This window comes from Peromyscus leucopus, chromosome 5, assembly GCF_004664715.2.
Source record: "Peromyscus leucopus breed LL Stock chromosome 5, UCI_PerLeu_2.1, whole genome shotgun sequence".
NCBI lineage: Eukaryota > Metazoa > Chordata > Mammalia > Rodentia > Cricetidae > Peromyscus > Peromyscus leucopus.
This window is the reverse complement of record NC_051067.1, coordinates 126,209,800-126,236,464: the sequence shown is the minus strand read 5'-3', so window position 1 is coordinate 126,236,464 and position 26,665 is coordinate 126,209,800. Positions and strand designations below refer to the sequence as shown.

Here is a 26,665-nt window from a genome sequence, read left to right as displayed (position 1 = left end):
CCAGTTGTGGGTTCTCAATATGTCCAAGGCCTCTTTTTTCCAGGTCACACCCCCTCCCGGGCCTCACATTCTCAGTATGGATTCATAGAGCATTAATTAGATTCACAATCCCAGGCTTATAAACTGGGAGTTCCGGGGCTGCTTTGACCCTTCTTGTGCCACCTCCTCTCCTAGCTCCGCTAGGCCCCTCACGTACTTGGCGCCCCACAAATGCCTAGGGCTTATATGGATGGATGGACAGAAGCCCGCGCAGCTTGTCAGTGCGCAAGAACGCTGGACTGCTGTAGCCCTGGGTCCTCTAAGGGCTACTCGGTGCTGGAGGGATAAGGGTGTGGGGGGTGTGGGTTGTTGTTGGCCAGGTCGGCAGGGGGCGCCCGAGGAACAGGGCGGGGCCGCACCTGTGCTGCTGGCTGCTAGGGATGGGGAGGGGACCGGCGCCCGAAGCAGCTGCGCGCCCCGCCCCGCGGGCTCCTCCCAGCCGCCGCGGCCCCTTAGCTGCTGCCCCGATGCGCTGCTCCCGAAGCCAGGACCCAGTAGTCGCCAGAGCGGTTGGAGCACCCGGGCAGGCTCCCGCCGCCGCTGCCCACACCCCTCGCGGACCCCATTGGCCGCATGGAGTCTCCGGAGGGCGCTGGTCGGGGAGGTGAGTCCGATCCGGGTCCCCCGAACCCCAGCAACAAACCGCAGCCTCTCCCTCTACCCATTGGCCCGCTGCTCCCGGGGCCTGGAGATCTGCAAGTGCCTCCTGAGCCGGCCGGTCCGACTCAGAGCTGGGGGCGGAGGAGGGGGCCGGGCCGGCGCCTTGGAAACGTGCGGGGACCCGGCTCGGGAAACACAGACTGCATCTCTTCCCCTGCTCTTCGAGCTCCGGAAGCCTTGCTAACTGCCTTCCTAGGCGGTGGCGAGGGGGTTCGCCCCGAGCCCCCTACCAGTCGAGGCTGGGAGTGGGGGAGGGGCATGCCGGGACCCGAGTTCGGGGTCTGGAGAGGCGATCCGTGGGGGGCGATGCTACCCGCTTGTTCACGCGTAGGCTTTGTTCGCCCCAGCGGCGAAACCAGGAGGAATGACAAGAGGCGGAAGGGGGTCTGGGGCTCCGGGCTGAGCTGGGGTTTTGGTGAGGTCATGGCGCATGCACCCGAGCTCCTGGTGCTGCAGGGCAGCGGTGTCCGGGCTGCCCAGCTGCCACATATTTGGAAGGGAAGGTGTGAATGGTATGCTCCCTCCTCAGCCTCGCTCAGCAGCTGGGGACCCTTGAGGACTAATATCCTACCGCGAGTCTGCCCTCCTTGGAGTCTGCCCATAGGCAGGTGGTTGATAATAGGGGGGAAACTCTTAAAAATCACCCCACCCCACCCCAACCCTTCTCAGCTTTCCAGAAAGCTTTTCAGGGATCAATCGCTGTGGGAACTTGGATGTAAGCTGAACGATCCTTCGCCTGCCTAGCCATGCCCAACACCTCTAGGATTTCCTGAAGGTCCCATCTCAAGGAGCCACCAGGTGCCTGAGGATTTGGCCAGCTTGCCATTCCGCTGACAGCCCGGCCACATGATGGCTTCTTCTGAAGCCCAAAGGGCTGCCCCCTGGGAGTCGTCCCCCAAGCTGTCTCCTGTGTCTGCAGGCGGGCAGCAATGTCCTGTTTGAGAACCCTTATCCTCCTAAGCACTAGACACCCTCCAGCCAGTGGGATTGGTTGTGCTTTGTCGTTGTTTTGAGGGGCGGGGGAGTCAGAACTGGCGCTATTGACAGTCCCAGGACCCTGGGTCTTCCAGCACCAGCTCCGTGGGTGCCAGAAGGTAGACGCAAGGACTTGCTTGCAGAGAGAGAGCTCAGGGCTATTTTTGAGCTATGCGATGTTCGCAACCTGCCTGTGCCCCCTGAACCTCCCTTCGCCTGGCTGTCAGTACAGACAGCCCCTTGCATAGGGCAGAGGTTTTTCTTTCCTTCTCTGGAGAAAGGAAGAACTTGCCCAAAAGCTTAAACGGGGATGGAACGAGTTGTTTCTGATGTGTAAATGACTGACTGGGGGCCTCGGACACCTGATTCAGAGAACAAATACCAGCTACTTATTCTGTGCAGGTGCTGTGCCTGCTTGTGCTCTTGAGACCTTTAGCAGGGTTTTCTTGTCTGCATCCTGAGCTAGGGAGCTCTACTCGGTGGGACTTCATGAGGCCTCATGTGGGTAACTATGACCGTCATATCTGAGTTACACTTTGTTTTGGAGAGTGTGAAACACACACCAAAGCAGAGCCCAGTATGATGGAGGTCTGTATCCCACCTCCCAGGACCACAGCCAGGCTAGCTCATACAGATCTTGTCAGTATACCTTCAGTATTTCGCATCAAATCTAGACTCATTTTCATCAATAGCCACTGAAGAAACTATCTCCCCAAAGTGAAATTTTTATAAAGTATCGTTGAGCTGGGGGTCTGACTCTGTAGCGCTGGCTACCCTGGCACTTTCTATGCAGACCAGGCTGGCCTCAAACTCGTAGCGCTCTATCTACCTCCTGGGTGCTGGGATTAAAGGTGTGCACCACCATGCCAAGCCTAATATGCAATTTTTGTACCTAAATAATTTTTTTTGGTGGGGGACAAGGTCTCATTACATAGCCCTGGGTGACCTGGAGCTCACAAAGATCTGTCTACCTCTATCTCTTGAGTGCTGGGATTAAAGGTGGGCCCCACCAGGCCCAGCTAATAAATTTTGGGGTTGTTGTTGGTTTTTCAAGACAGGGTTTCTCTGTGTCACAGCCCTGGCTGTCCTAGAACTCACTTTGTAGACCAGGTTGGCCTTGAACTCAGAGATCCACCTGCCTCTGCCTCTTGAGTGCTGGGATTAAAGGGGTGCACCACCACTGCCCAGCTACTAATAAATTTCTTAAAAGTGTGCAGACCATGGAGTTGAAGGATGTGCATGAAAGTGTAAAAGATGCCCTCCTTGAGAAGCCCACCTGGTGCCTTGAGGGACCAAGGCTCTGTCTCTTCCTCATCTCCAGGGATCCCCAGAGTCAGGGAAATAGGCTGTGGCCCTGCACTCAGAAGACGATTCAGGGAGAGAGATGTGGGGTCTCAGGTGTGATGGTACAGATTCAGGGAGATGTGGGGTCTCAGAGGTGATGGTACAAATTCAGGGAGATGTGGGGTCTCAGGTGTGATGGTATGGATTCAGGGAGAGAGATGTGGGGTCTCAGGTGTGATGGTACAGATTCAGGGAGATGTGGGGTCTCAGATGTGATGGTACGGATTCAGGGAGAGAGATGTGGGGTCTCAGATGTGATGGTATGGATTCAGGGAGATGTGGGGTCTCAGATGTGATGGTATGGATTCAGGGAGATGTGGGGTCTCAGATGTGATGGTACGGATTCAGGGAGAGAGATGTGGGGTCTCAGGTGTGATGGTATGCATTCAGGGAGATGTGGGGTCTCAGATGTGATGGTACAAATTCAGGGAGATGTGGGGTCTCAGGTGTGATGGTATGGATTCAGGGAGAGAGATGTGGGGTCTCAGATGTGATGGTACGGATTCAGGGAGAGTAGATGTGGGGTCTCAGGTGTGATGGTACAGATTCAGGGAGATGTGGGGTCTCAGATGTGATGGTATGGATTCAGGGAGAGAGATGTGGGGTCTCAGGTGTGATGGTATGGATTCAGGGAGAGAGATGTGGGGTCTCAGATGTGATGGTACGGATTCAGGGAGAGAGATGTGGGGAATGTGGCTCAGGTGGCCTCTACCACTGCGACAATCTCTCCTTCCTGGTGGTCATTTTGTTTATGTTTATTTATTCATGTCATTAATTCATTTGTTCACTTGACCAATGGCATAAAGCGTGGCCAGGCCTTTGGAGCCCAGCAAGATTTGAGCCTAGTTTCCAAGTAACAAATGTGCTAGAAATAGGGCAACAGCCAAGCATTATGTGACAAGTTAGCCCTTAGGAAACTCGGCACCCCAACTCCAGTCTCCACCTACAGGTTAGGGTAGCAGCAGCATCCCACCCCCACCCCACCCCGCCATAGAGGCTGTATGGGACCAGAGCCAAGGATCACTGTGGAGTCCTTCCAGGGCATCAGACACCCTGTTTTCTCTACCCTGTCCAGGGTGACTCGAGGAGATCTGAGCCCATTCAGCTATTGCTCAGACAGTCGGCCAGTATTTGACCCTGCCCTGGCCTGCCTAACACAGTGGCTCTGCTTCCTAACTGGGAAGGACAACAGATTTTGCTGGTGGAAAATCTGTTCCTTCTCCCTACAATACCTTGCAAAGAAGGTAGACTAACCTGGATGATTCTTAGCACAGTCATTTGTTAATTGTGGGGACATCCATTCAGACAGAAATGAGAGTCATTCATTCATACATACACACAGATGGGGGTCATAGGCTTCCTCCGACCTGGTATATTTTGACTTCTGGCCTCAAACTCATGAGTCGCCTGCTGCCACTTCCCAACTCCTGGGATTGCCAGCGTGGCCACACCAGCCTCAAGGTTGGTCAACTGACTTGTTTGTAGACAGTCTCACCGAGCTCTGCCTCCACCTCCCAACTGCTGGGACTATGGGCGTGTACCATAAGAATATTCTTGATGGTGACAATTCTGTCTTCCTCATTCTCCTCCCCCTCAGAGTTGTTTTAGGACAAAGCACCAGGATTTACAGAATAGAGACAGGACCAAGGCCAAAGCAAGATGGAAAAAAACAAAACTAGATACGTGGTGCTACTTTAAAAGACTTTACAGATTAACTCTTACCTAGTGATTTGGTTTGATCTTGGTTTGATCCCCAGGACCCCACACAAAAGAGGTCCTGCATCTCATTGACTCTAAAACGTTACGGACAAAATTCGAAAAGATGTAATAAGGCCACTTGTCCTCGGGGCTGAAGACTCATGCGATCCCAGGATCTCTAGTGAGGGGTGCAAGATAGGGGCCATACTTGCTATATAGCTAAGGTCCTAGATGGAATCCCCATCTCAGCACAATACCTCAGAAAATAGAGGGAAGTGGGAAAAGTAGCAGCATTTCCTTTCTTCCGCTTAGACTGTGTGACCTCTCATAACATACAGATAGACTTTCAGTTCAGAACCCTTCAGTGGCTTTCCCAGCGTACTCCAATAGAAGCTCGAGTTCATTGGAGGTTCACTGGTCCTGCACACAACTCGACTGTGGCCTTCTCCCCATCCCCCTGCTCCTGCACTCCTGGCCCCATCTGAGATCCACACTCCCCCTAGTGTGCATCCCTGAAGTGTCCGTGGATGCTCCAGACCCACATCTGCTGCCAGCACATTTCACCAGGAAAGGCAGGCTAGCCTGACATGCAGCTGTCGACAGTGGGAGCCTGGGCTGTGGCCTCCTCACTTCAAGTCTTTTTCACAGCAGCAGCTGCTCTTCTCAGTGCGCTTAGTGTTCATTACCCAGGGCGGTCAAAATAATCCATCCCAGCACAGATCCAATCATACAAGGGCTTTCATTCACCCAGGTACTCACTGAGACACACCGTGAAGGACTAGAAAGCAGAGAGGGTAGTTGGAGGGTCTGGGAAGAGCCCTGGAGGACAGGGCAGGGAGGTAAGGAAGGCAGGTATGCTCTCCTCTGGGAAGACGGTGACCCGGGGACAGGCACAAGGGGACACAACCTGAGTAGCTGTTGAGATCTCTGGCAGGGGTTGAGGAATGGCAAGGAGGCCACTGAGGGGAATGGGATGGGAAAGGAAATGAAGGGGCCTGCTAAGGACTCTGAACTGTCCCATAGGAGAAGCTGCCATGACTGCGTATGGAGGCACAGGAGAGTCCAGAACTCCACTAAGTCATGACACCAAGCACTAGAAAGGAAACCCTAGTCCTAGTGTGAGATGAGGATCCCCGAGGGACTCTTGTTCTCCAACAGAAAATTGTTAAGAAAAACAAACAATCCACTTTTTGAAAAGTGCATTCACCAAACTGCAGCGGGGCTGGTAGTGAAGGATGATGGGATAGAAGGATGCCACTTCTTTCTTCACTTCTCTTTCCAAATACTACATAGGATTTTCAGAAGGCAGTCAGTCCCCAGCAGAAAGACAGGAACTCACCGGTTCCTTCGTTAAACCCTAGGCCAGCCAAAACCTAGACAAGCCGCAGTATAGGGACAGCAGAGCCGTACACTGGCAAACCTGATGTGGAATTCCCATACTAAGAGCTCCCTCAAGTTGCAGTGCTGAGTAGTCTGTCTGTCCATCCACTGTCTGTCTGTCCACTGGCAGATATCCTTTGCCTAGTCACCCAGAGAGGACAGGGCCTGAGAGGTAGAAGCAGCATCTCATAAGGCCACGAGCGAGTCTGGGAACCCCTGGCCACAGCAGAATGTCAGAGGACCTGACATGCCAGCTCCTCATATTCTTCCCCACTCGCCGCAGATCCCGGTCCTAGAGGGATGTGGGGGTTCCCATGCGTGTGGAGGTGACACAATGTCTTGGTTGCAGAGATTGTTAAAGAAGTCAAGGTGCCACAGGCTGCCCTGAATGTCCCAACTCATGAGACAGGGGACACTTGCCATACACCTGTGACAGAGGAAGAGGAGGTTGGCATCCCAATACCAGCACCAGGGTTCCTGCAGGTCACGGAGAGGAGGCGTAAGTATCACTGACCATCCCAGCAGCAGAGAAGAACCCCAGTCATTGGGGACAGAGCAGGCGGAGGATGAAAGGCAGCAGCAGCACCACCCAGTGATGGGCAGCTAGGCATGCAGCTGCCCATCTGCAAAATGGAGGAGCTGAGAAAGCTCTGCAGTCTGGAGTATGCAGACCTGTTGGGGATCTAGGTTTGCCTGGGTCTTGTCTAGTGGTGGCTTCACAGAAAGTGCCAGTTCAGGGAATGGCTCAATGGACAAACTGATCGCTGTGCAAACTAAGAACCTGAGTTCAGATCCCCAACACTCCTGTAAAAAAAAAAGCAAAGCATGATGGTACATGCTTATAAACCCTGAACCGGGAAGACAGGAACAGAGAATCCTTGGGAATTCCTGGCCAGCCAGTATAGCACACTGGTTAGATAAGAGACCCCATCTCAAAAAGTAAAGCAACAAACAATTGAGTTAGACACCCATCAGCTTTGGCCTGCATGTATGCATGCACATATGTATGAAAACACACACACATAACCAAGTGTCAGGTCACCCATGTGGGAAGAAGCCTTCATCAAGCAGGACTGAGTGGTAACTGTGTCTCCTGCAACCCCCAGAGCCTCTGAGCAGTGTCTCCTCTCTGGAGGTCCACTTCGATCTCCTGGACCTCACTGAGCTGACTGACATGTCCGACCAGGAGCTGGCCGAGGTCTTTGCAGACTCCGACGACGAGAACCTTGCCACTGAATCCCCAGCAGGTGAGGCTGCAGCGGTTAGGGGGAAAGGAAACCTAGAGGAGGAGATCTGGGCCCTGTTCCCCTCAGATTCCGACTTAGAAAACACTTTTTCCACCCAGCCGTCTATGCAGCACTTGTCCGCACATTGCGTCCCTCATTTACATCTTGCACGGCTATTTCCCACATAGGAAGGAATTTCCCTCCTGTCTCCTTCTCCTTGACTTCTCCCCATGAACAACAGGAAGTTGAAGCCATTGTTCCTTGAAAATATAACTTACTGGATGTGGGTTTTAAGTTAAGCCACACAGAGAGAGAGGGGGACATTCACCAACCTGGCCCCTCCTCAGATCACCTGACTGGCTAAGCCTCTGGAAGGGTGCTATCAGCTGGAGCCGGCTGTGTGGGGAAGACCACTGCCTCACCGTCTTCCCATGCTCTCCTGAACCCCATGCCAACAGGGAATGTTCCAATCCCTATGGCCAGAACATACGGTTTGCCACAAATCCTAATTGGGGACAAAGCCTTCAATTAGTCTCCAATTAAAAAAAGATACTTTAGGTTTTTCTAGGCAGGGTTTCTCTGTGTAGTCCTGGCTGTGCTGGAATTTACTATATAGACCAGGCTGGCCTCAAACTCAGATCTGCCTGCTTCTGTCTCCTGGGCACTGGGAATAAAGTGCTGTTTTTTGTTTTTTAAAGACATGGTCTCACTGGGCGGTGGTAGCGCACACCTTTAATCCCAGCACTCAGGAGGCAGAGGCAGGCAGATCTCTTGAGTTCAAGGTTACCTGGTCTACCGAATAAATGCCAGGAGAGCCAGAACTACACAGTGAAACCCTGTCTAGAAAAACAAAACAAAAGACATGGTTGGCCTCTCTTTGTAGACCAAGGTGGCTTCAAACTCCAGAGATTCAACTGCCTCTACCTCCCAAGTACTGGGACTAAAGTCACCACCACACCTGGTCTCCCAACATTTTAAAAAAGATGCCAAGGTGACCTTCAGCTGTCCACTTTGTGTTGTGGGGTAGGAAAATCAAAGGAGCTGAGCCCCACCCCCACCCCCAAGTCAGAACATGCACACATGACCTGGGATAAGACCTACACACCAAGGACCTCCTGAAAGCCAGTTACCATCCTTTTTCTCTTTTTGAGACAAGGTCTCACCGGGTAGCCTGCTGCTCTTAAACTCCGAGATCCACCTTTGTCTGCCCCACCAAGTGCTGGGAGGTCACTATCCTTGTTAAGGTACCACCAGCCCCAGGGAGGCTCTGAAGGAGCTGCTCACAAGCTTCCTGGAGGTTGGTGGTGTGGCCTATATATATCAGGGGAGCTGTGGGCTCTGAGATAGGACAGCTACATGAAGGGGGACCCTGGCTCCACCTCATGGGTATTCTTGTCCCACCTTTCCTGCAAAATGGAGCTCTGCCTGATCCTGGTGGCATTCCTTAGCTCTACCTTCCCTTCAAGCCTGCGTGTGCGCATGCGTGCGTGTGAGCATGTGTGTGTGTGTGAGCATGCGCGTGCGGTGAGCCAGGAATGCCCCATGACAGCTCTGGCTGGACAAGAAGAGTGGGGAACTCAACTCCACCTCTACCCCTAGCCCCATACAGCCTGCACCCCGGAAAGGGGCTGAAGTCTCATGATAGGGCAGAGACGATCAGGCTTGCAGGGCCCTAGCTGTACTACAGCACTTCGGAAGTCAAGGCTTTGGTAGTGAGTGCCCTATCAGGTTCACATAGGGGATAGGGAAGACAGTCTTGAGCCAGGCATCATGGTGCATGGCTTTAATCCCAGCACTCAGCAGGCAGAGCCAGGTGGATCTCTTGAGTTTGAGGCCAACCTGGTCTGTGTTGTAAGTTCCAGTCCAGCCAAAGCTATATAGTGAGACCTTGTCTCAAAAAACAAAGAACAAAAACAAAAAAACTTGACTCTAGTGACTCCTAGGGACATCAGAAAAGCCCTTGGCGATCATATAAAATCTTCAGTACTGTGGCAGACACCCAGAAGCCTTATCAACAAGGTTGGCAGAGGCACAGTGTGGAGCCTCAGCCCCTGCCCCCCAATTTTACTGAACTCTAGACTCTGTGTTTTCACCAGGTCTGCACCCACTACCTCGAGCTGGCTGCCTACGCTCCCCCTCCTGGACAAAAGCAAGGGCGGAGCAGAACCGTGAGAGACAGCCCCCCAGTGACCCGGAACGGCAAGGCACAGTTGTGGACACGTTCCTCACTGTGGAGGGGCCCAAGGAAGATTAGCCCCACTCCATCTGTTGGAGAGTTGCTGAAGGGCTGGGCCAGACCACCGTGATGGCAAGTCAGGACAGCACTGTCACAAGATACACTCTGTCAACTCCAAGACTCCAGCCATCACCTGACAACAGGTCAAAGTCTGGGTGCCAGGCAAGGCCTCTGGGCACCCCAGCACAAGCACAGCCCAGTGGCCTTAGGTCCAGCTGGTTCCTGGACCCTGAATCAGGGATGACACTGTATGGAATCTCTGCCTTGGGATGAGAGGAGGAATGGAGTGGATAACGGTGGCTTCGGTCTTCTAAAAACTTGTCTCTAGGACAAGACTTTTTTGTCTCTTGTGAGATTCCAAATAGGTTCAACGTACGGAGATCCAAGCCCATGAGAGTTGCCCAGGAACCTGTAGGGTGTACATCCAACCTCAGTGAGCTCATAAGCCCAAAGTGGATTTGGTGGTCAGTCATGGGTTGGCTCTGCTGTCCAGCCAAGTGGTGAGGACAGGTTTACTTCCCTAAAATGTGCACCTTAAAATGTGCACCCTTCCTCTGCCCTGGGCAGGTAGCACTGTTTCTAGTCTTCTCCCCGGGCCTGCCTCTCTCGGTCTGTGTGACAGCTCAAAGGCTGAGAAATTGTCCCATGTCTTCCTTACTTCAGAACACCAAACCTCAGTGACAACTCCCACATTGCTCGGAGGTACAGAGTACTGGCTCCCCATTCCTGTGTCTCTCTCTCCTAAGGGCATACACTGTGCCTGTCCTCCTCATCCCATTGCCTAGCTCAACCACCCACATAGCCTGTCAAATGCTCGGTTGGGACGCTCTGACACTGTGGATGTCTTGGGAGCAGCTCGGGGAGGCAGGGCCAATCTAGCCACCCCCTCTGCTGTGAGACGTTGGACACTCAGTTTAGATGTCTCAACATGACTTTCATGTGCTCAAAGACGAAACAGACTGCTGCTCTGACCATGAATCAAAGACTGGTTTTGAAATAAAGGTTTACTTGCTTTCTGTCCCCAGGCCAACCTGCCCTGCTGCCCACTGTCTTCTGCGGAAGACAAGGCTTTTGATCTTCGTTTGCAGTGAATGCTACTGGGGGAAAAATGCCCTGGGATTCTTCTGTGGGGTGGGAACAGCATCCAGGATGCTCGCACTTCAGAGCCACCCTGCCTCTGCACTGTTGACCCTTAAATGTGGGTTATTTCTGCCTGTCTCCTGAAATGAAAACCAACCCTGGTTTCCAAAGGACACAACCCAGCAGCTGCCTTTTAATCCCAAGGTAGCTGTGTACCCTTGGCCACGCTCCAACCTACCAGGGTCTTACCCCCACCACCCACTCTTCCGTGGAGCTTCCATGGGGCACATTTACAGAGTGGCATTAAAGCCTCGCCATCTTTGGACCAGTGGCCCTTCTAGCTGGTATCAAAGTGCCACTGGGGTTCTCCTGTGCTGTTCTAGGCTGGATTTATTTGAGCGGCATTTTAGGGGCAGGTGCCCTGAATTTCTAGTCTCTAAGTAAGAAATAAAATCCTGCCAATTCTTCCAGACAACAAAGGTGGCCTGAACCGAAACACTCTGCCCAAAAGCCACAGGGAAGCCCAAACCTTGCTGCTTAAATTAACCAGGGAAGTGAGGTGATGATGAAGCCAGCCAGGAGTGACCACTTTCCTGCAGGCTCAAATGACCATAACTTTCCACATGGGCAGTCACCTCAGGTCTTTATGTTGGCAGCCAGGGCTACTGTGTACATTTTCTGGGAATGGTGTGATTCCTGGCACATTCTAAACACCCATGTCCCCTTTCCCTTCCCCGAGAGGGAGGCGGGCAGGGAGAAGCCCTGCCAATCTTAGTGGCTCTTAGTTGTGAGCAGGGAAGGATGCCTGGCGCACATCCCTTGCTGGCCTTTACCTGCTAGCATACTTTCAGGTTTCCATGACAGGCGGAGCAGCACCAATATGGTGTTACCTGTTCTGCTGTCTAGAAATGGAGTGTTGTGACACACACCCCTTAAGTCACGTAAAACAGGAAAATGGATTCCAGTGATAAAGTACCAGCACAGCAAGAGGGTGCTACAGCTCTCCAGAGCACAGGGCTCACAGGCAGATCTCTGAGTTTGGATCTGGATCAAAGTGAAAATGTGGGGTGGCAAACCTCCACAGGCACACTGACCCAACAGGATGGGAGGTGCAGCCCAAGTGTGGTTAGAAGTATGTTGACACCTCAGGATCTGGGGTGCACAGGAGTCCTGCTCCCAGGTCATCTCAAAGGGTAGGAGGTCATTGTGGTCTGCTGAGCAGTGGTTAGGGTCAATGGTAATTCCAGTCTTCCAGGGGCGTACACTGCCTGTCCTCCACATGCCACTGTCCAGCTCCTCCATGCCCATAGCCTATCACATGCTCTGACGGCAGCTCTGACACTGTAGATCTGCCTCAGGACCAGCCCACCCTACCCCACCACTGGTCAGTGACTTTGGAAAAGAGTCCCACAGATATGACAATGCTGTGACAATGCTGGCCCTAGAGTCTCTGCCAGAGTCTACAATGTCATAGGCCTTCTGGGGCCAAGGAATCGTCCCCACTTCATCAGAGGGAACCTACGACAAGACCTCTAGGACCCTAAGTAGCTCAGTGAATAATGATTTGGTTGAGATCATGATATACACATTGAGCCCCGAAGATTTTTTTTTTCCGTGACAGGGTTTCTCTGTATAGTTTTGGACCCTGTCCTGGATCTCAATCTGTAGACCAGGCTGGCCTTGAACTCACAGAAATCCACCTGTGAGCCCCAAAGAATTTAAAAATTCATATATTTAAAATGAATTTAATAATGTGGGGCTGGAGAGATGGCTCAGCAGTTAAGAGCACCAGCTGTTCTTCCAGAGGTCCTGGGTTCAATTCCCAGCAACCACACAGGGGCTCACAACTGCCTATAGCTCCAGCTCCAGGGGATCCAATGGGTATTGCAAGCACATGGTGCACATACATACATACATGCACACATACATACATACATACATGCAGCCAAAACTCCCATACTTATGAAATTAGAAATTAAAAAACATTTTTAAAAATTTAATAAAGTACATTTTACAAACAGCAAAAGTGGAAAGTATCTGTCCCCTGATAAAATTTCTGAGGCAAATACAATTTAGAAAATGTACCATACTATGTATACCCAGTGTGTCTGCTCTTTAACCAGGCCCCAAAGAAAAGTGAAGGATAAAAAGGTTTAAGAGGCAGAGAGCAGGTCTCCACTCTCCTGACTAGTCACCCAGGACGCCCATCAACATCAGTTAAAGGGCTGGAGAGAATTCAGCTGCTAAAGTGCTCGCTGCACAAGTATGAAAATCCAAGTACAGTTCCCCATCATCCACATCAAAGCCAGGCACAAATGCATGCCTGTAATCCCAGCACCGGGAGGCAGAGACAGGAGGATCCCTAGAGCTGCTGGTACAAATGCATGCCTGCAAATCTAGTCAGATTCAGTAAGAGACCCCATCTCAAAAAACAAGGCAGATTGGCTGGCAAGATGGCTCAGTGGGTAAAGGTACTTTCTGCCAAGCTTGATGACTGTTGGAACCCACATAGTGGAAGGAGAGACTGACTCTCACAAGTTGTCCTCTGACCTACACATGTGTACCATGGTGCATATGTGTTTGTGGACATGCATGTGCAGACACAAGCACAACTAAATAAATGGGAAAAAAAATCAAGATAGAAAGCAATCGAGGGAAACATACCATGTCAACCTCTGGCCTCCACATAATCATATGCACACATGTAATCATATGCATACATGCATATGTACACACATGAACACCTGTAGGCACACATACAAAAACCTTTAAAAAGCCAAGGGAAGCCGGGCGGTGGTGGCGCACGCCTTTAATCCCAGCACTCGGGAGGCAGAGCCAAGCGGATCTCTGTGAGTTCGAGGCCAGCCTGGGCTACCAAGTGAGTCCCAGGAAAGGCGCAAAGCTACACAGAGAAACCCTGTCTCGAAAACCAAAAAAAAAAAAAAAAAAAAAAAAAGCCAAGGGAGCCAATGGATTCCTCCCCAGGCCATGAGCAGACTTGAAGAGCGGGCTGATGCAGCTGATGGTGCTCCCAGGGAGTCCTGGAGGAGGTACGCGAGAACACTCTCATGGAACTCCAGGACCCCAAGCATTGAGGTCTGAGTGCAGGTCTCACCACACCCCAGGATCAACAGGAAAAAGATGCCTCTTTTAGCCCAACGAGGCTTGGACTCACAAAGCCCTTCCTTTAATCAAGAGCTGTCCTACAACAAAATGGTTGATAAATAGGCACCAGAGACAGAGGGCTCAGCCCAAAACAACCCTTTTAGAGATTCAAAAAAGAAAGGGGGGCGGGGGGTACCGGGGAGAGGATTGCTGTAAAATGGAATTAAATCTGACACTCCACCAGTGAAGCAGACAATTCCCAAGGCTAGGCTCCAGGTCTGACTGATAAAATTTCTGACGCTGCCACCAAGGCCAGGAATGGCCACACTTCTCTCCTTAGCCAGAGATCTGCAGGTGTGCTGGCCTTCTTTCCTAAGGACTGGTCAGCTTAAGAAGCTAGCCTTCCCTTGATAACTGGTTTACATTTTCATTAATTCTTCACCAAACTTCATCTGTGTTGGTTCAACACGCATCCTGAGCAACCACCTCAGAGGCAGCTGTAAGGCTGCAGCACACTTGGAAACTCCATCAGTCCTGTGTCTACTGGAAGTCTGACATGGCTCCTAGTGGCCCTACACACAGAATCCCCAAAAAGACAACACACACTCATGGCTTCCTTCATAGAAGCCGGCGTCCAACTCCCTCTCCTATCTGAACTGACAGACCTCTAGGTTCAGGGCCGGGGCCTCAGGCTATACCTCTGATGCCTCAGCTATTCCCTTGCTGGATGCTGCCAGGCCCCAGCCCCCTCTTGTGTGGATTCTGAACGGTCTCACCTTTGCAGTTGTCCCTGTTTTAATTTGTTTTCCAGTTACTCTGACGGCTGCTCCGCAAAGGCTGAGCAGCTCCCCGTCAGCAGTGGTCGCAGTGGCCACCCACAGGCCACAGCTATGCAGGGCTCTCCTGTAAGCACCGTTCAGTGCCTCCTTCCTCCCGTCCCTGATTCCAGTCTTTCAGCCCCTCAGGGAGGTCTGTGTCCTCCTCTAGGCTGCCGGTGCCCTCTACAAATTCCTCATAGGTGGACTTCTCTGCAAAGGGCCGAGGGCCCAGGAGCTCTATCATGTCGGCCTTCTCCAGCACTTCTTTCTCCAGAAGCCGCCTGCTCACCTGAAAAGGAGAGTTACCCATCAGGCTGCTGTGCCCAGGACAGGGACGGACTAGTGGTCCTGATGCAGGACATAACCTAACCTAAGCAGGCCCACAAAGATCAGCATGGCTTGACCATGCCCCACCTGGGACCCATGACCTGGCTCTCTCTGAGCGAAGCCCCACTCACCTTCTCTACCTGCTCCCGGCACTGCGTGAGCAGCTCCAGGGTCCGAGCATAGGCAGACCTGATAAGGCACCGGACTTCCTCATCAATGAGCTGGGCAGTCGCTTCACTGTATGGCTTTTCCACCATGGTTTCTCCTTGTCTGGGGAGGTCAAAGGATACCTGGCCTAGCTTCTCACTCATTCCAAACTGCACAATCTGAAGTACAGGAGGAGTCTAGGGTTAGTTGTGTCCAATGCAACTGGCAGAGTCACACACTAGGACACTGCTGCTTACCTGGGCATAGGCACTCTGGGTGACCTTCCTCAGATCATCCTGAGCCCCTGTGGTGATCTGACCAAAGAAGAGCTGCTCAGCCACCCTCCCCCCCAGCATCATGCACATGCGGTCGAAGAGCTGCTCCCGTGTGTAGAGGTACTGCTCACGGGGAAGGTACTGGGCGTAGCCAAGCCCCTTGCCCCGAGGGATGATGGACACCTGAAAAATAAGAGCCTGGAGCTGAAGAAATGGCTCAGAAGTCAAGAGCATGGACTGCTCTTGCAGAAAACCCAAGTTCAGTTCCCAGCACTCACATCAGGTATCAGGTGGCTTACAACCATCCTGGAACTCCAGCCCCAGATCAGATGGCCCCCCTCCAGGACTCTTTGAGGACTGTACTCATGTGTACGACCACACACACACACACACACACACACACTTAAAAAAAATACAGGCTGGAGAAATGGCTAACAGTTAAAAGCATTAGTTGCTCTGGCAACAAATGGACCCAGGTTCAGTTCCCATCACCCACACAGTGGCTCACAACCACCTGTAACTCCATAAGTTGAGTTCCAGGGCATCTGACATTCTTCTGCTGGTCACCTGGTGCACATAAACATGCAGGCAAAACACTCACATGAATAAAATAAATCTTTAAAAAAAAATTAAAATTAGGGGCTGGAGAGATGGCTCAGCAGTTAAGAGCACTGGCTGCTCTTCCAGAGGATCCGGGTTCAATTCCCAGCACCCACATGGCAGCTCAAAACTGTCTGTAACTACACTTCCAAGGGATCCAACACACTCAAGCAGACATGAATGTGGACAAAACACCAATGCACATAAAATAAAGTAAAATTAAATTAAATCTTTAAAAAAAAATTAAAATTAATCTTTAAAAAAATCCAAAGCCTTGTCTTTGTCAGCCTCAAACAAACTGTTCCACCAGGAGCTACGCTGGCCACGCCCCCTCATGACTGAGGGAGGCAGGAGCCCTGAGTTTGAGCCACTAGAGACCAACGGAGTTACCCTGAGGAGTACACCCACACCACAGCCTCAGTGTCTGACTGTCTACGAGGCTCTTCAGGAACTAAACGCACACTTACTCTGACAAGAGTCTGATCCAGGGTTTAAGACTTAAGCAAGGCCTCACTCAGAGCCAATATCTCCTGCTCTGCTTCTCCACCCCAAAAGGAACTGGATAAATTATAGACCAACATATTCCTTGAAAAGTAAAAGGGGGGCTGGTGAGATGCTCAGACGGTAAAGGCACTTACCACCAAGGCTTAGGACCTGAGTTTAATCCCCAGAACCCATACAGGAGAAAATTGGCTCCCATTTCTGACCACCATGTGCTCTCTCCTCTCTCTCTCCCCTCCTCTCCTCTCCCTCTCCCCCCCCTCCTCTCCCTCTCTCAAACACAGAAAAAGGAGAGTGAAGGGCCATGTCTCGAGTGTGCTGTTCCTGTGAGGGCTGACACCTAGAAAGCCAGAGATGGCACCCAGGCCTAGAGGCTGCCGAGGCCGTCTGCAGACCCTCAGCTTGAGAAACTGACCTTCAGCAGAGGATCTGCATGTTCCAAGAACCAGCCCACCACTGCATGCCCAGCCTCATGGTAGGCTACAGTTGTCTTTTCACTGGGTTGTAGGACCTGCGTCTTCTTCTCAAGGCCTACAAACCATAGTCCAAGGAGTGAGAAACGGGAAAATGTCCGCCCACAAACCCCCAAGGGCACCCAACAGTCTGGACTGACGGCCATGTCCCATTCCGTGGTCTTGTCAGGAACCTGCCCTCCCTCTGGATCAGACAGCCTTCCCTGAGCACCAGCTCCACCCTACTCTGCTCTGTAGTGAAACCCATCTCCCGGCACTGGAGAGCACCCCATTCACCCAGTCTAAACAACCTGACTCATCCTGCTTTAGAAAGCCATTTTTAGGGCTAGAGAGATGGCTTAGCAGGTTAGGAGCACTGGCTGCTCTTCTAGAAGACCAGGGTTTGATTCCCAATACCCACATGGCAGCTAACAACCATGTGTAACTCAGTTCCAGAGGGATCTAACACCACCCCCAATACCTGAGGCAGGGTTTCTCTGTGTTCATCCCTGGCTGTCCTGGAACTCACTCTGTAGACCAGGCTGGCCTCAAACTCAGAGATCTGCCTGCCTCTGCCTCAAAAGTGCTGGGATTAAAGGTGTGCACCACCACCACCCAGAACGACACCCTCTTTTGGACTCTGTGGGCACTGCACACACATAATACACAGACAAACATGTAGGCAAAATACCCATACACGTAAAAGTAAGTCAATAAATCTAAAAAAAAATGTCAACAGCAAGCCACTGCCAGCCAATGAACTTCTGCGTCAGAAGCACATGGTCGCTTTCTGTCACGTGTCAAGAAGCAACACCATGCATGTCGAGACAAAGGGGGATGTTCTCCATGTCCGATTTGCACACCTATCGCAGGTGCAGGACAAAGAGAAGCAGTTAACACCGTGTGTTGAGCTGTTTAGACCGCCACCGCAAGGACTGATGAATTAGCTCACCAGAGCCACTGGACAGCCCTCAAGAGTGTATGTACTCCTCTATACAGTTAAACTTTAAAAAGGAAACTTCAATAATGAAGCTTAAGGATATCTGCCAACCTCGCTAAACTTCAGTTTTTGGCACAGGGATGTATACTACCATCTGCCTGATTACCTTCTCCAGGAACCACACCAGACCAGCCAATGGCAGCATGAGGTACCCTCTCAGTTTCAAAGCCCTATGAGACCCTTAATTCACCAAACTCCAGTTCCTGCCTGGCTAGCACAGCTAGCTGAGCTGCTCCAGGCGGCTACATGAACTACCCAGATGGCCTGTATGCCGGCTGGAGACAGAAACACGTAACTCTCATTAACAGTGCTGTCCCAAGAGAGTTCAAGCAGCGGTGTCCTGGGATGGCCTCTGCCTGCACGGGCTTTTCCTTGTAAATATCAGTCATCCAAGCTTTGCTCTTCCTCCCTCCAAGTAGATGTTCCTGTCTTCTACATCCACGCCTAGCTCTGGCTTCCCAAGGTCTGCAAATGGCCTGCATATAATTCAGAGGGGAGTGAAAGCTGCTAGGAGAACCCTAGTTCTAAATTTTGGTTCAAAAAACTGATCATGTCTTTACATGCTGAAGTGAGGCTGAGCTATCCAAAATATGCCTGTCCCATCCCAGGGGACGTGGGCTCACCTCCAATGACCCTCTCGATGGCTTGCTCAAAGTGCCGCTCCTGGACAGAAGAGCTAAGATGGCGGGCAGCAATCAGTGCTGCTTCATTGCACACATTAGAAATATCAGCACCTGAGTCAGAAAAAGAAAGTAAAGTCAGTGTTTCTGGCTGCTGGAGTTCTACCAAGATCAATTTCATTAAAGGAAAATCTCAAGTAGAAGCCAGGTTAAACTCCAGCAGAAAATGTAGGCAGAAATTACTTCATCAAAATTTCTTGTTAGTTATGCAATTTTAATGAGAAATAATCCATGTATCATAAAGGCACATGCAACATTAACTTTTAGTAAACTTACCAATGTGATGGTTAGTATTAGCAACCTGAAAGAATCTGCAATCACACGAGGGACAGATCTATGGACTTGTGTGGTAGTTTGAATGAGAATGGCCCCCACAGGCTTGTATGTTTGAATACTTGGTCCCCGTTGACAGAACTGTTTGAGAAGGATTAGGAGGTGTGGCTTTGTTGGAGGAGGTGTGTCACTGGGAGTTGGGATTTGAGGTTTCAACGGAGTCCACACTATTCCCAGTTAGCTCTTTCTGCTTCCAACTAGTGGTTTAAGATGTGAGCTCTCACTCTCTCCCACTGCCACACCTTTGCTCCACCATCACAGACTCTAAAGCCAGAAGCCCAAAATGTTTTGGTAATGGTCTTTTATCACAGCAAGAGAAAGGTCACTAAGGGGTTGGAGAGATGGCTCAGAAGTTAAGAGCACTGGCTGCTCTTCCAGAAGTCCTGAGTTCAATTCCCAACACCCACATGGTGGCTCACAGCCATCTGTAATAAGATCTGGTGCCCTCTTCTGGCCTGCAGTCATACATGCTGTATACATAATAAATAAATAAATCTTTAAAAAAAAAATAAATAATTTTAAAAAAAAAGAAAAAAGAAAGGTCACTAAGACAGCATGTGGGTACTAACATGCATGGACTCACTGTTCTCCACTCCAGGGTGGGATGTAACCAGCTCCCTCAAGTTCCTGTCATTACGTCTCCCCATCATGATGGACTGTAACCCGGAACTCTAAGACAAAAATAACCCCTTCTCCCTTAAGCTCCTTTTGTCAGGGTGTTTTATCCCAGCAACAGGAAAGAAACTAAGACACCGAAGTTTTCAACTATGGCCTTAATCCTGCTCTAAGACACTTTCCATTGTCGGAAATACATTATGCCTCTTATTTTTAATTCCTATTCCCATCCAATCAATTACTAGTCTGTTTTCACCTCTGTGGACTTGAATTTTCTGGATCTCTACTGAAACTCCAAACCCTCATGGGAAAAAGATTCATATAAGATGTGGCTTTTCATATCTGGCTTCTTTCTTTGAGCATTATTTTTTAGACTTTTCTATGTTGTATCAGTACCTCAGCCCTTTTTGTTAAATTTTATTTATTTTAAATTCACGAATATGTGTCTCTATATATGTAATATGCAGCACGTGTGTGCTTGGTGCCCAGGGAGTCCAGAACTGGAGTGGGGGTTGTGAGTGACCACATAGGTGCTGGGAACCAACCAACCCAAGTCCTCTGCAAGAGCAAGTCTCTGAGACTATTCCTATAGTCTCTGAGCCACCTTTCTAGGCCCTGGTATTTCATTCCTTTTTACAGCTAAAAATTGTTCTATATAGTATATACCATATATTGCTGATCGACTCATCCATTGTTAGAAATCTGACTGAGTTTTATTGAGGGACTATTACAAGTAATGGGGCTATGAACATGCATGTTCAAGTCTAAAATATATTTTCAATTCTCTTGAAAATACACATAGGATTAGAATTGCTGGGTCATATGGTAACTCTGTTTTGCTTTTAGACTCTCAAACTGATTTCTGTAGTGGCTATACAATTTCCGTTTTATATTTCCACTAGCAACATGAGGTTCCAATTCTTGTTCTCAGTTTTTTATTCTTTTAGTATAGCCACCCTTTCAGGTATTAAGTTATAACATATTGTGGTTTTACTTTATACTTCCCTAGTAATCAATGTTAATTTTTTTAATGTACTTACTGGACATTATTTGAAGAACTGTGTATTTAAGTCCAAGGGTCTCATAGTCTCAAGATAGCCTCCCTACTGTGAGGTTCATGGTGTGTACTATTATACCTCCTTTTTTTTCCCTAAGGTATAAAAGCCTTTTAAATATTCTGCATACCATACCTTTATCAGATACATGATTTTCATTCTGTGGGTTATCTTTTCATTCACCTGAGTGTTATCCTTTGAAACATAAAGATTTAATATCAATGTCTATTTTTCTGTTTGTTTGTGCAAGCACTGGCAATTCAATGTCACAAAGACTCACCTATTTTCTTCTAAGCGTCACATAGTCAAAGCTATTAAATTAAAACCTTTATCCATTTTGAATTAATGTTTGCAGCTGGTCAAGTAAGGATCCAACCTCATTCTTTTGCCTGTGAAGAACCAGTTGTCCCAACACCATTTGTGGACGAGATGGCTCTTTTCCCAACTGTCAAAATTCATCTGACTAGTGACGTAAAGCTTCTATCTGGACTTTCGTCTCTCTTCCATTGGCCACTGTGTGTCCTTTGCCAGGACCACACTATTTGCTTACAGTGCCTCTGTGGGAAGTTCTGAAACAGCAAAGTGTGAGTCCTTCAACCTTTACAAGACTGCTTTGGTTATTAGGGACCCTTGCAGCTAGTTCCACTTGAATTTTAGAAATTAGTGTTTCCATTTCTGGCTTTCATTTCACCTCCTTCCTCCTCCTTGTGGAACCTGTAGGCATGAAAACATTGCTCTACACTGTGCCCTTTAACACAGATCTATAATTGGTTTTATGTCCTTGTTTTTTAAAGCTACAAACATTTACCTACAGAGTCACCTTTGTAACTGTGTTCTTCTTTATGGCCTCAAGTTCTTATCTACCACCCTCTCACTTCAGCCTGAAGGGCTTCCTTCATCTCTTGCAGGGCAGATCTACTATGAAATGGTCCTCTGTCCTTTATAATCTGTGATTTTTTCCTCACTTTAAACGGTAGTGTTGGCGGTCTCAACACACTTAACTGACGGTTTCCTCAGCAGCTCAGCAGTGCCCCTGGGACTCTAGTTTCTAAACAAAAGCAAGGTGCTCATCACTGAGGACCCCCAATACTGTATGTGCCCCTTGTCTGATACTTTCAAGAGTCTCTCGTACCTTTGGTTTTCATACTTGATTTATGAGTCTTACTGTGTGGGGGCCTGTGTTTATTCCTACTTTTGAGTTCACTGAGTATCTTGGATGGATGGATGCATTCACGTCTTTTATCCAGTTTGGGAAGTTTTTGTCATCATGTCTTCATTAATCTCTGTCTGTCCTTCCCCAAGTCCGACAGGTGGTGCTGGACTGCCACAGGCCCCTTAGGCTCTTCCTTTTCTCCATCTTCTTCTCTTTCTGTTCCACAGACTTAACACTTCATTGGATCTATCCCCACATTTCCTGGTTCTCTTCTGTCTGTTCAAACCTACTGTTCTGTTCCTCCAGTAAATTCTACATTCCACTTACAGTACTTTTCAGCTCCAGACTTAACTTGAACCTGTCTATACTTACATCTCTTCACTCTGCTTACTGGGACAGTTTTCCTGATTTCCTTTAGTTCTTTGTCCATGTTTTCTTTTAGATCTTTGAAAATATTCAAGATACATAATTTAAAATTTTTTTTTTGTTTTATTTTGTTTTTTTGAGACAGGGATTTTCTGTGTAGCCCTGGCTGTCCTGGAACTCGCTCTGTAGACCAGGCTGGCCTCAAACTCACAGAGATCCGCCTGATTCTGCCTCCCCAGTGCTGGGATTAAAAGTATGTGCCACTATGCCCAGTTTAATTTAAACATTTTTTAAAATTACATTTATTTATGTAGTGTGTGTGTGTGTGTGTGTGTGTGTGTGTATGAATGTGTCACACTAATGTTAGTGGTCAGAGGACAAACTGGAAGCTGGCTCTCTTTCTACTCTGTGGGTTAGTGGGATCCCTTGAGCTCTCTCGCCTGTCCATTTTAAGAATTGCAGGTAGTGATGGCACATGGCAGGTGGATCTCTGAGTTTGAGTCCAGTCTGGTCTACAGAATGAGTTTCAGAACAGCTAGGCCTACAGAGAAACCCTGTCTCCAAAAACAAAACAAAACAAACAAAAATTGCTTATTATGCTTAATATTGTATTTACTTGGGGCTTTAACTTTTCCTTCCTCTATGAACATACAACACCTGCTTCTCTGCAGGTTTTATAGTTCTCTGTTAAATCTTCAACCAAAACTTTTAGTACCTGTTTTTATTTTTCTTGATACATTGCAATGCCAAAATATGTAGAGACCAGGAAAGAAATTTAAGCTGGATGTTTTCTGGGGGAAACACCCAGGATTAAAATAGTTGCATCTCCTAGCCCAAGGGTCAATCCAAAATCATACAGGGGGAGAAGCAGCCTTCCACAGTAAGAACCACTGGGGGGCCACAGTCAGTGCTGAGCTCTAACGCTGAAAACACACCATCAGTTCTTTTAATGAGGGGCTTTACAAGGTTCCTATTGTCCTCAGCATCTTGGTATACACAGAGATTTGTGCTATACCCTTTAGGTACAATGAAACTTGGGGAGGAAAAATACTTAGTTTTTGAAAATTTATCTTACTACTTACTTATGTGTATGTGGAGGCCAGGAAGAATGCATCAAATCCCCGAAGCAAAAGTTACAGCTCTACCCACTGTGAGTGCTAGTAATTAAACTTTAGTCCTTTGGAAGAGCAGCAAACAATCTTAACCACTGAGCCATCTCTCCAGCCCTGGAAATGCACCTTGATGAAGCAAAGCAGCATCCTCAAGTCCATGTGGGAATGGGTCAGAGTGAGTTACTGGGGAGTTCTAAGTTGGTCCTATTATACAACAGCATGGGATTCTCTTGTTGAGTCCTCCAAACTGAAAACCCTCACAGGCTCAGCAAGGAAATCTAAAGTCTGGGTGGGTAACTTACTTAACTTACTCTAGTTCCTTAGCTGGGCATGTAAGTGGACCCCTGAATTCTGCAAGGGGTGAGAAAATGGGACAGGAAGGACACTCTAGACAAGAATACCAAGAAGGCCTTCACATGTTGGCCACAGACAAATGTGTCCTGTGTGTGAGCATGTCTGGCCCAGAGTTGAGCAGGATGCTCTAGGTGACCAGAGTGAGGTTGTTCCACCGGCAAATGACCCACATGGCAGAAGCAGACAGCTGCGGAGCAGAAGACCTCAAACAACTTGCTACAGTAGCCAAGAGGCAACTGTGGTCTTCAAAGGGCTGCTATGGAGAGGCAAAGAGGTCAGAAAACCCATTCAGTAGGTTCCCACCCATTTCTGGGGTTCAAACCACTCTGGTAGGAAAACAAGAATCCTAGCACCAGAGATGAGGTTTTGAAAAAGGAAAAGCCAAACAATCACTCCAGATGGGAGTTCAAGCCAAGATCAAAGTGTGATATGATTCATCTCTTCAGATGATCCTCCTCAGATATTTTTTTCATCTCTGTAGTAAATTTCTAAATAGAAATCCAGAAACTCAAATGGGTACCAACAGGCTTAGGTCTGAAGCCTTTGAAATGTTTCAGGAGGTTCGAAGTTCTATAGACCAGGGGGACCGTTTGCCAGGACTAAATAGGCAGCTGTGACACCCACCAGTCAACACAGACTAATGACTGCACTTGGCCCTGTACGATGAGCGGCTGAGCAACAACACTTACCAGTGAAGCCTGGAGTGAGAGCCGCTAGCTTCCTCGAAAGAGCATCTTTGGTGAGGCGTTGGTCTAGCTTGAGTGGACGCAAGTGGACCTTGAAAATAGAGGACCTGCCTTTGATATCAGGGGGACCTAATGAAGAAAATGAGACATACAAAGTTATGTTCTCAGAGCTAACTACTTTGTAAAACTTCAAGGACAGCCAGCAGAACTCCCTGCCTGCATCAACTGCCTGCAGCAAGGTTGAAATGGTCAAGAACCCCAAAGTGTACTTGCACTGGGCAATGCCATACATCAAAACACCTTCTTGGACTAGGTATGTAGCTCACTGGTAGAGTTGGCATAAACATGGCCCTGGTTCAATCACCACTAACACTAACACACACACACACACACACACACACACACACACACACACACACACACATACACACAACATGCGCATACCTACCTTCTTAATCAATATTAAACTGATTCCCCAAGGCCATGTGACCCAATAGAAACTGTCCCGGACACAGGTAATATCTACCCAAGATCAATGTGCTCTACTTGGGAAACGTCAAGGGAAGGTGACTATTCTTGACCATTGGGGAGAAGTGCTAGGGGATGTCTTTCTGTACACTGTGAATATATGCTGTTCCCATTGGTTAATAAGTAAGTTGCTTTGGTCTATGGCAAGGCACCCTAGAGGCAGGAGGGAAATCCAAGGAGAGAGATGGGAAAGAGAAAGGTGGAGTCTGGGGGGACGCCAGCCTGCTGCCCAAGGAACAATATGCCAGCAGATCGGCAAGCCATGGAACATGTGGCAAAACATAGATTAATAGAAATAGGTTAATTTAAGATATAAAAGCTAAAGACAGGTGGTGGCGGCGTACACCTTTAATCCCAGTACTTGGGAGGCAGAGGCAAGTGGATCTCTGTGAGTTCTAGGCCAGCCTGGGGTAGAGAGTGAGTTCCAGGAAAGGCACCAAAGCTACACAGAGAAACCCTGTCTTGAAAAAAAAAAAAAAAAAAATCAAACAAACAAAAAGATATAAGAGCTAGCTAGCAAGAGGCCTGCCATAGACCATACCGTTTGTAAATAATATTAAGTGTCTGAGTAATTATTTTATAAGCAGCTGTGGGACATCAGGGCAAGGTGGGACCGGAGAAACTTATAGCTACAGAGAAGGACAAGGGATAAATCTTTTTTCCCTAAGTATCAAGGTCTATGAAAATAAAGTCTGGAGAACAGATAGAAACATGCTGTACCACTCTTACCTGTGCTCACTACAAAGACATGTGGACAGCCAGACCACGCCTGTTATTCCCAAGATGTGGACTGTCAGACGGGACCCAGCATCAACATCTCCCAAAGCACAGGAAGTGAGTTAGCCAAACCTTTAACCTCAGGGGCTGAGGTCCAAACCCAAGTACCTACATGACAGGCACTCACCAATGTAGATCTGGCGGTCAAACCGGCCAGGCCGTGTTAGGGCTGGGTCAAGGATATCAGGGCGATTGGTTCCAGCTAGCACTACCACATTAGTGGCAGAGTTGAACCCTAAACACAAGAAATGCTGGTTAATCTGAGGAAGGCCCAGGCAATACCAGAATCTGTATGACCATTCCAAGTCAGGCGCCATGCTGGCTCTACTTCCCTGCTGCTTGCCCCACATCCTTCCCTAAGTGCCAGGAAACGGGCCTGAGGCCCTGCCCAGCTGCCCCAGGGGCCCAGGCTTGCCCCATTCTAGGAAAGACGATACACAAAGACTTGACCTCTGGCTCTAAGCTCTCACTATTACCTTCCGCTGTGAGTAAGGTACATTTCTGCTGGTGGGAAAGCAGACCTTTTCTCAGCAAACAGTGAACTCTATAATTTGAGACAAGGATAAGAGATAAAGCCTGGAACATGGGAGTCTCTTTGTATTTCTGACTCCTGCTACCCTGACACCATCTTGTCAGGGCTCACTGCCTCCTTCCACCCAAGTCCTTGTGGGCTTGAAGGATTCATCAAGTACAACCAGGTGATGGCAAGCAAGGAACACTCATCCAAGGCGAGACCATGAGGATCACGGTTAGGTGTGCACATGCGTTTATCGTCTCCACTCAGTTCCTGCCAGAGGAAATCATAGTAACAACTATTTCACTCACCTTTGGGTACTAAAGATTTAGCACAGGACACCAGAAACAACTCTGGTATGTACAGAAGTGCATATGACTGGCTTGGCTGTCTTAAGGACCACATGAGTGGTTGCCACCTTCTCTGACAATGGTTCCTGGTGCCCAAACTACTAGTGCAAACAATGTTATTTATGCACAATACCTGCCTTCCTCCCAGAAGTCTGGAATCTTGGTACATGCCAAGCAGAAGGCACCTGACCAACACCCAATGAAAACAGCAGGGATCAAGGCAATTCCTACATGCCATCAGTGTGCTCCTGGAGAAGACCCTAGAAGCTGCATCTGGTT

General features: G+C 49.1%; 2 protein-coding genes across 2 annotated transcripts in view; one reads left to right on the top strand and one right to left on the bottom strand.

Moving 5' to 3' along the window:
* The first annotated feature begins 412 nt into the window (after nucleotides 1-412).
* On the top strand, nucleotides 413-10,583 carry Dbndd1 (dysbindin domain containing 1). Its single transcript, XM_028880909.2, is given in 5 exon segments — nucleotides 413-566; nucleotides 568-643; nucleotides 6,446-6,595; nucleotides 7,203-7,343; nucleotides 9,419-10,583. Coding segments are annotated over 5 exon segments (672 nt in total). The 5' UTR covers nucleotides 413-419; the 3' UTR covers nucleotides 9,577-10,583.
* Nucleotides 10,584-13,574: 2,991 nt separating this feature from the next.
* Nucleotides 13,575-26,665, bottom strand: part of LOC114701002 (AFG3-like protein 1) — a 32,644-nt gene continuing 19,553 nt past the window's right edge. Inside the window, exons 11-17 of the mRNA XM_028880908.2 lie at nucleotides 25,650-25,757; nucleotides 24,221-24,346; nucleotides 18,487-18,597; nucleotides 16,827-16,942; nucleotides 15,293-15,493; nucleotides 15,020-15,214; nucleotides 13,575-14,850 (exon numbers count right to left, since the gene is read on the bottom strand). Coding sequence (XP_028736741.1) covers nucleotides 14,632-14,850; nucleotides 15,020-15,214; nucleotides 15,293-15,493; nucleotides 16,827-16,942; nucleotides 18,487-18,597; nucleotides 24,221-24,346; nucleotides 25,650-25,757 — 1,076 coding nt within the window. The 3' untranslated portion in view covers nucleotides 13,575-14,631. The remainder of the gene's footprint in view (nucleotides 14,851-15,019; nucleotides 15,215-15,292; nucleotides 15,494-16,826; nucleotides 16,943-18,486; nucleotides 18,598-24,220; nucleotides 24,347-25,649; nucleotides 25,758-26,665) is intronic.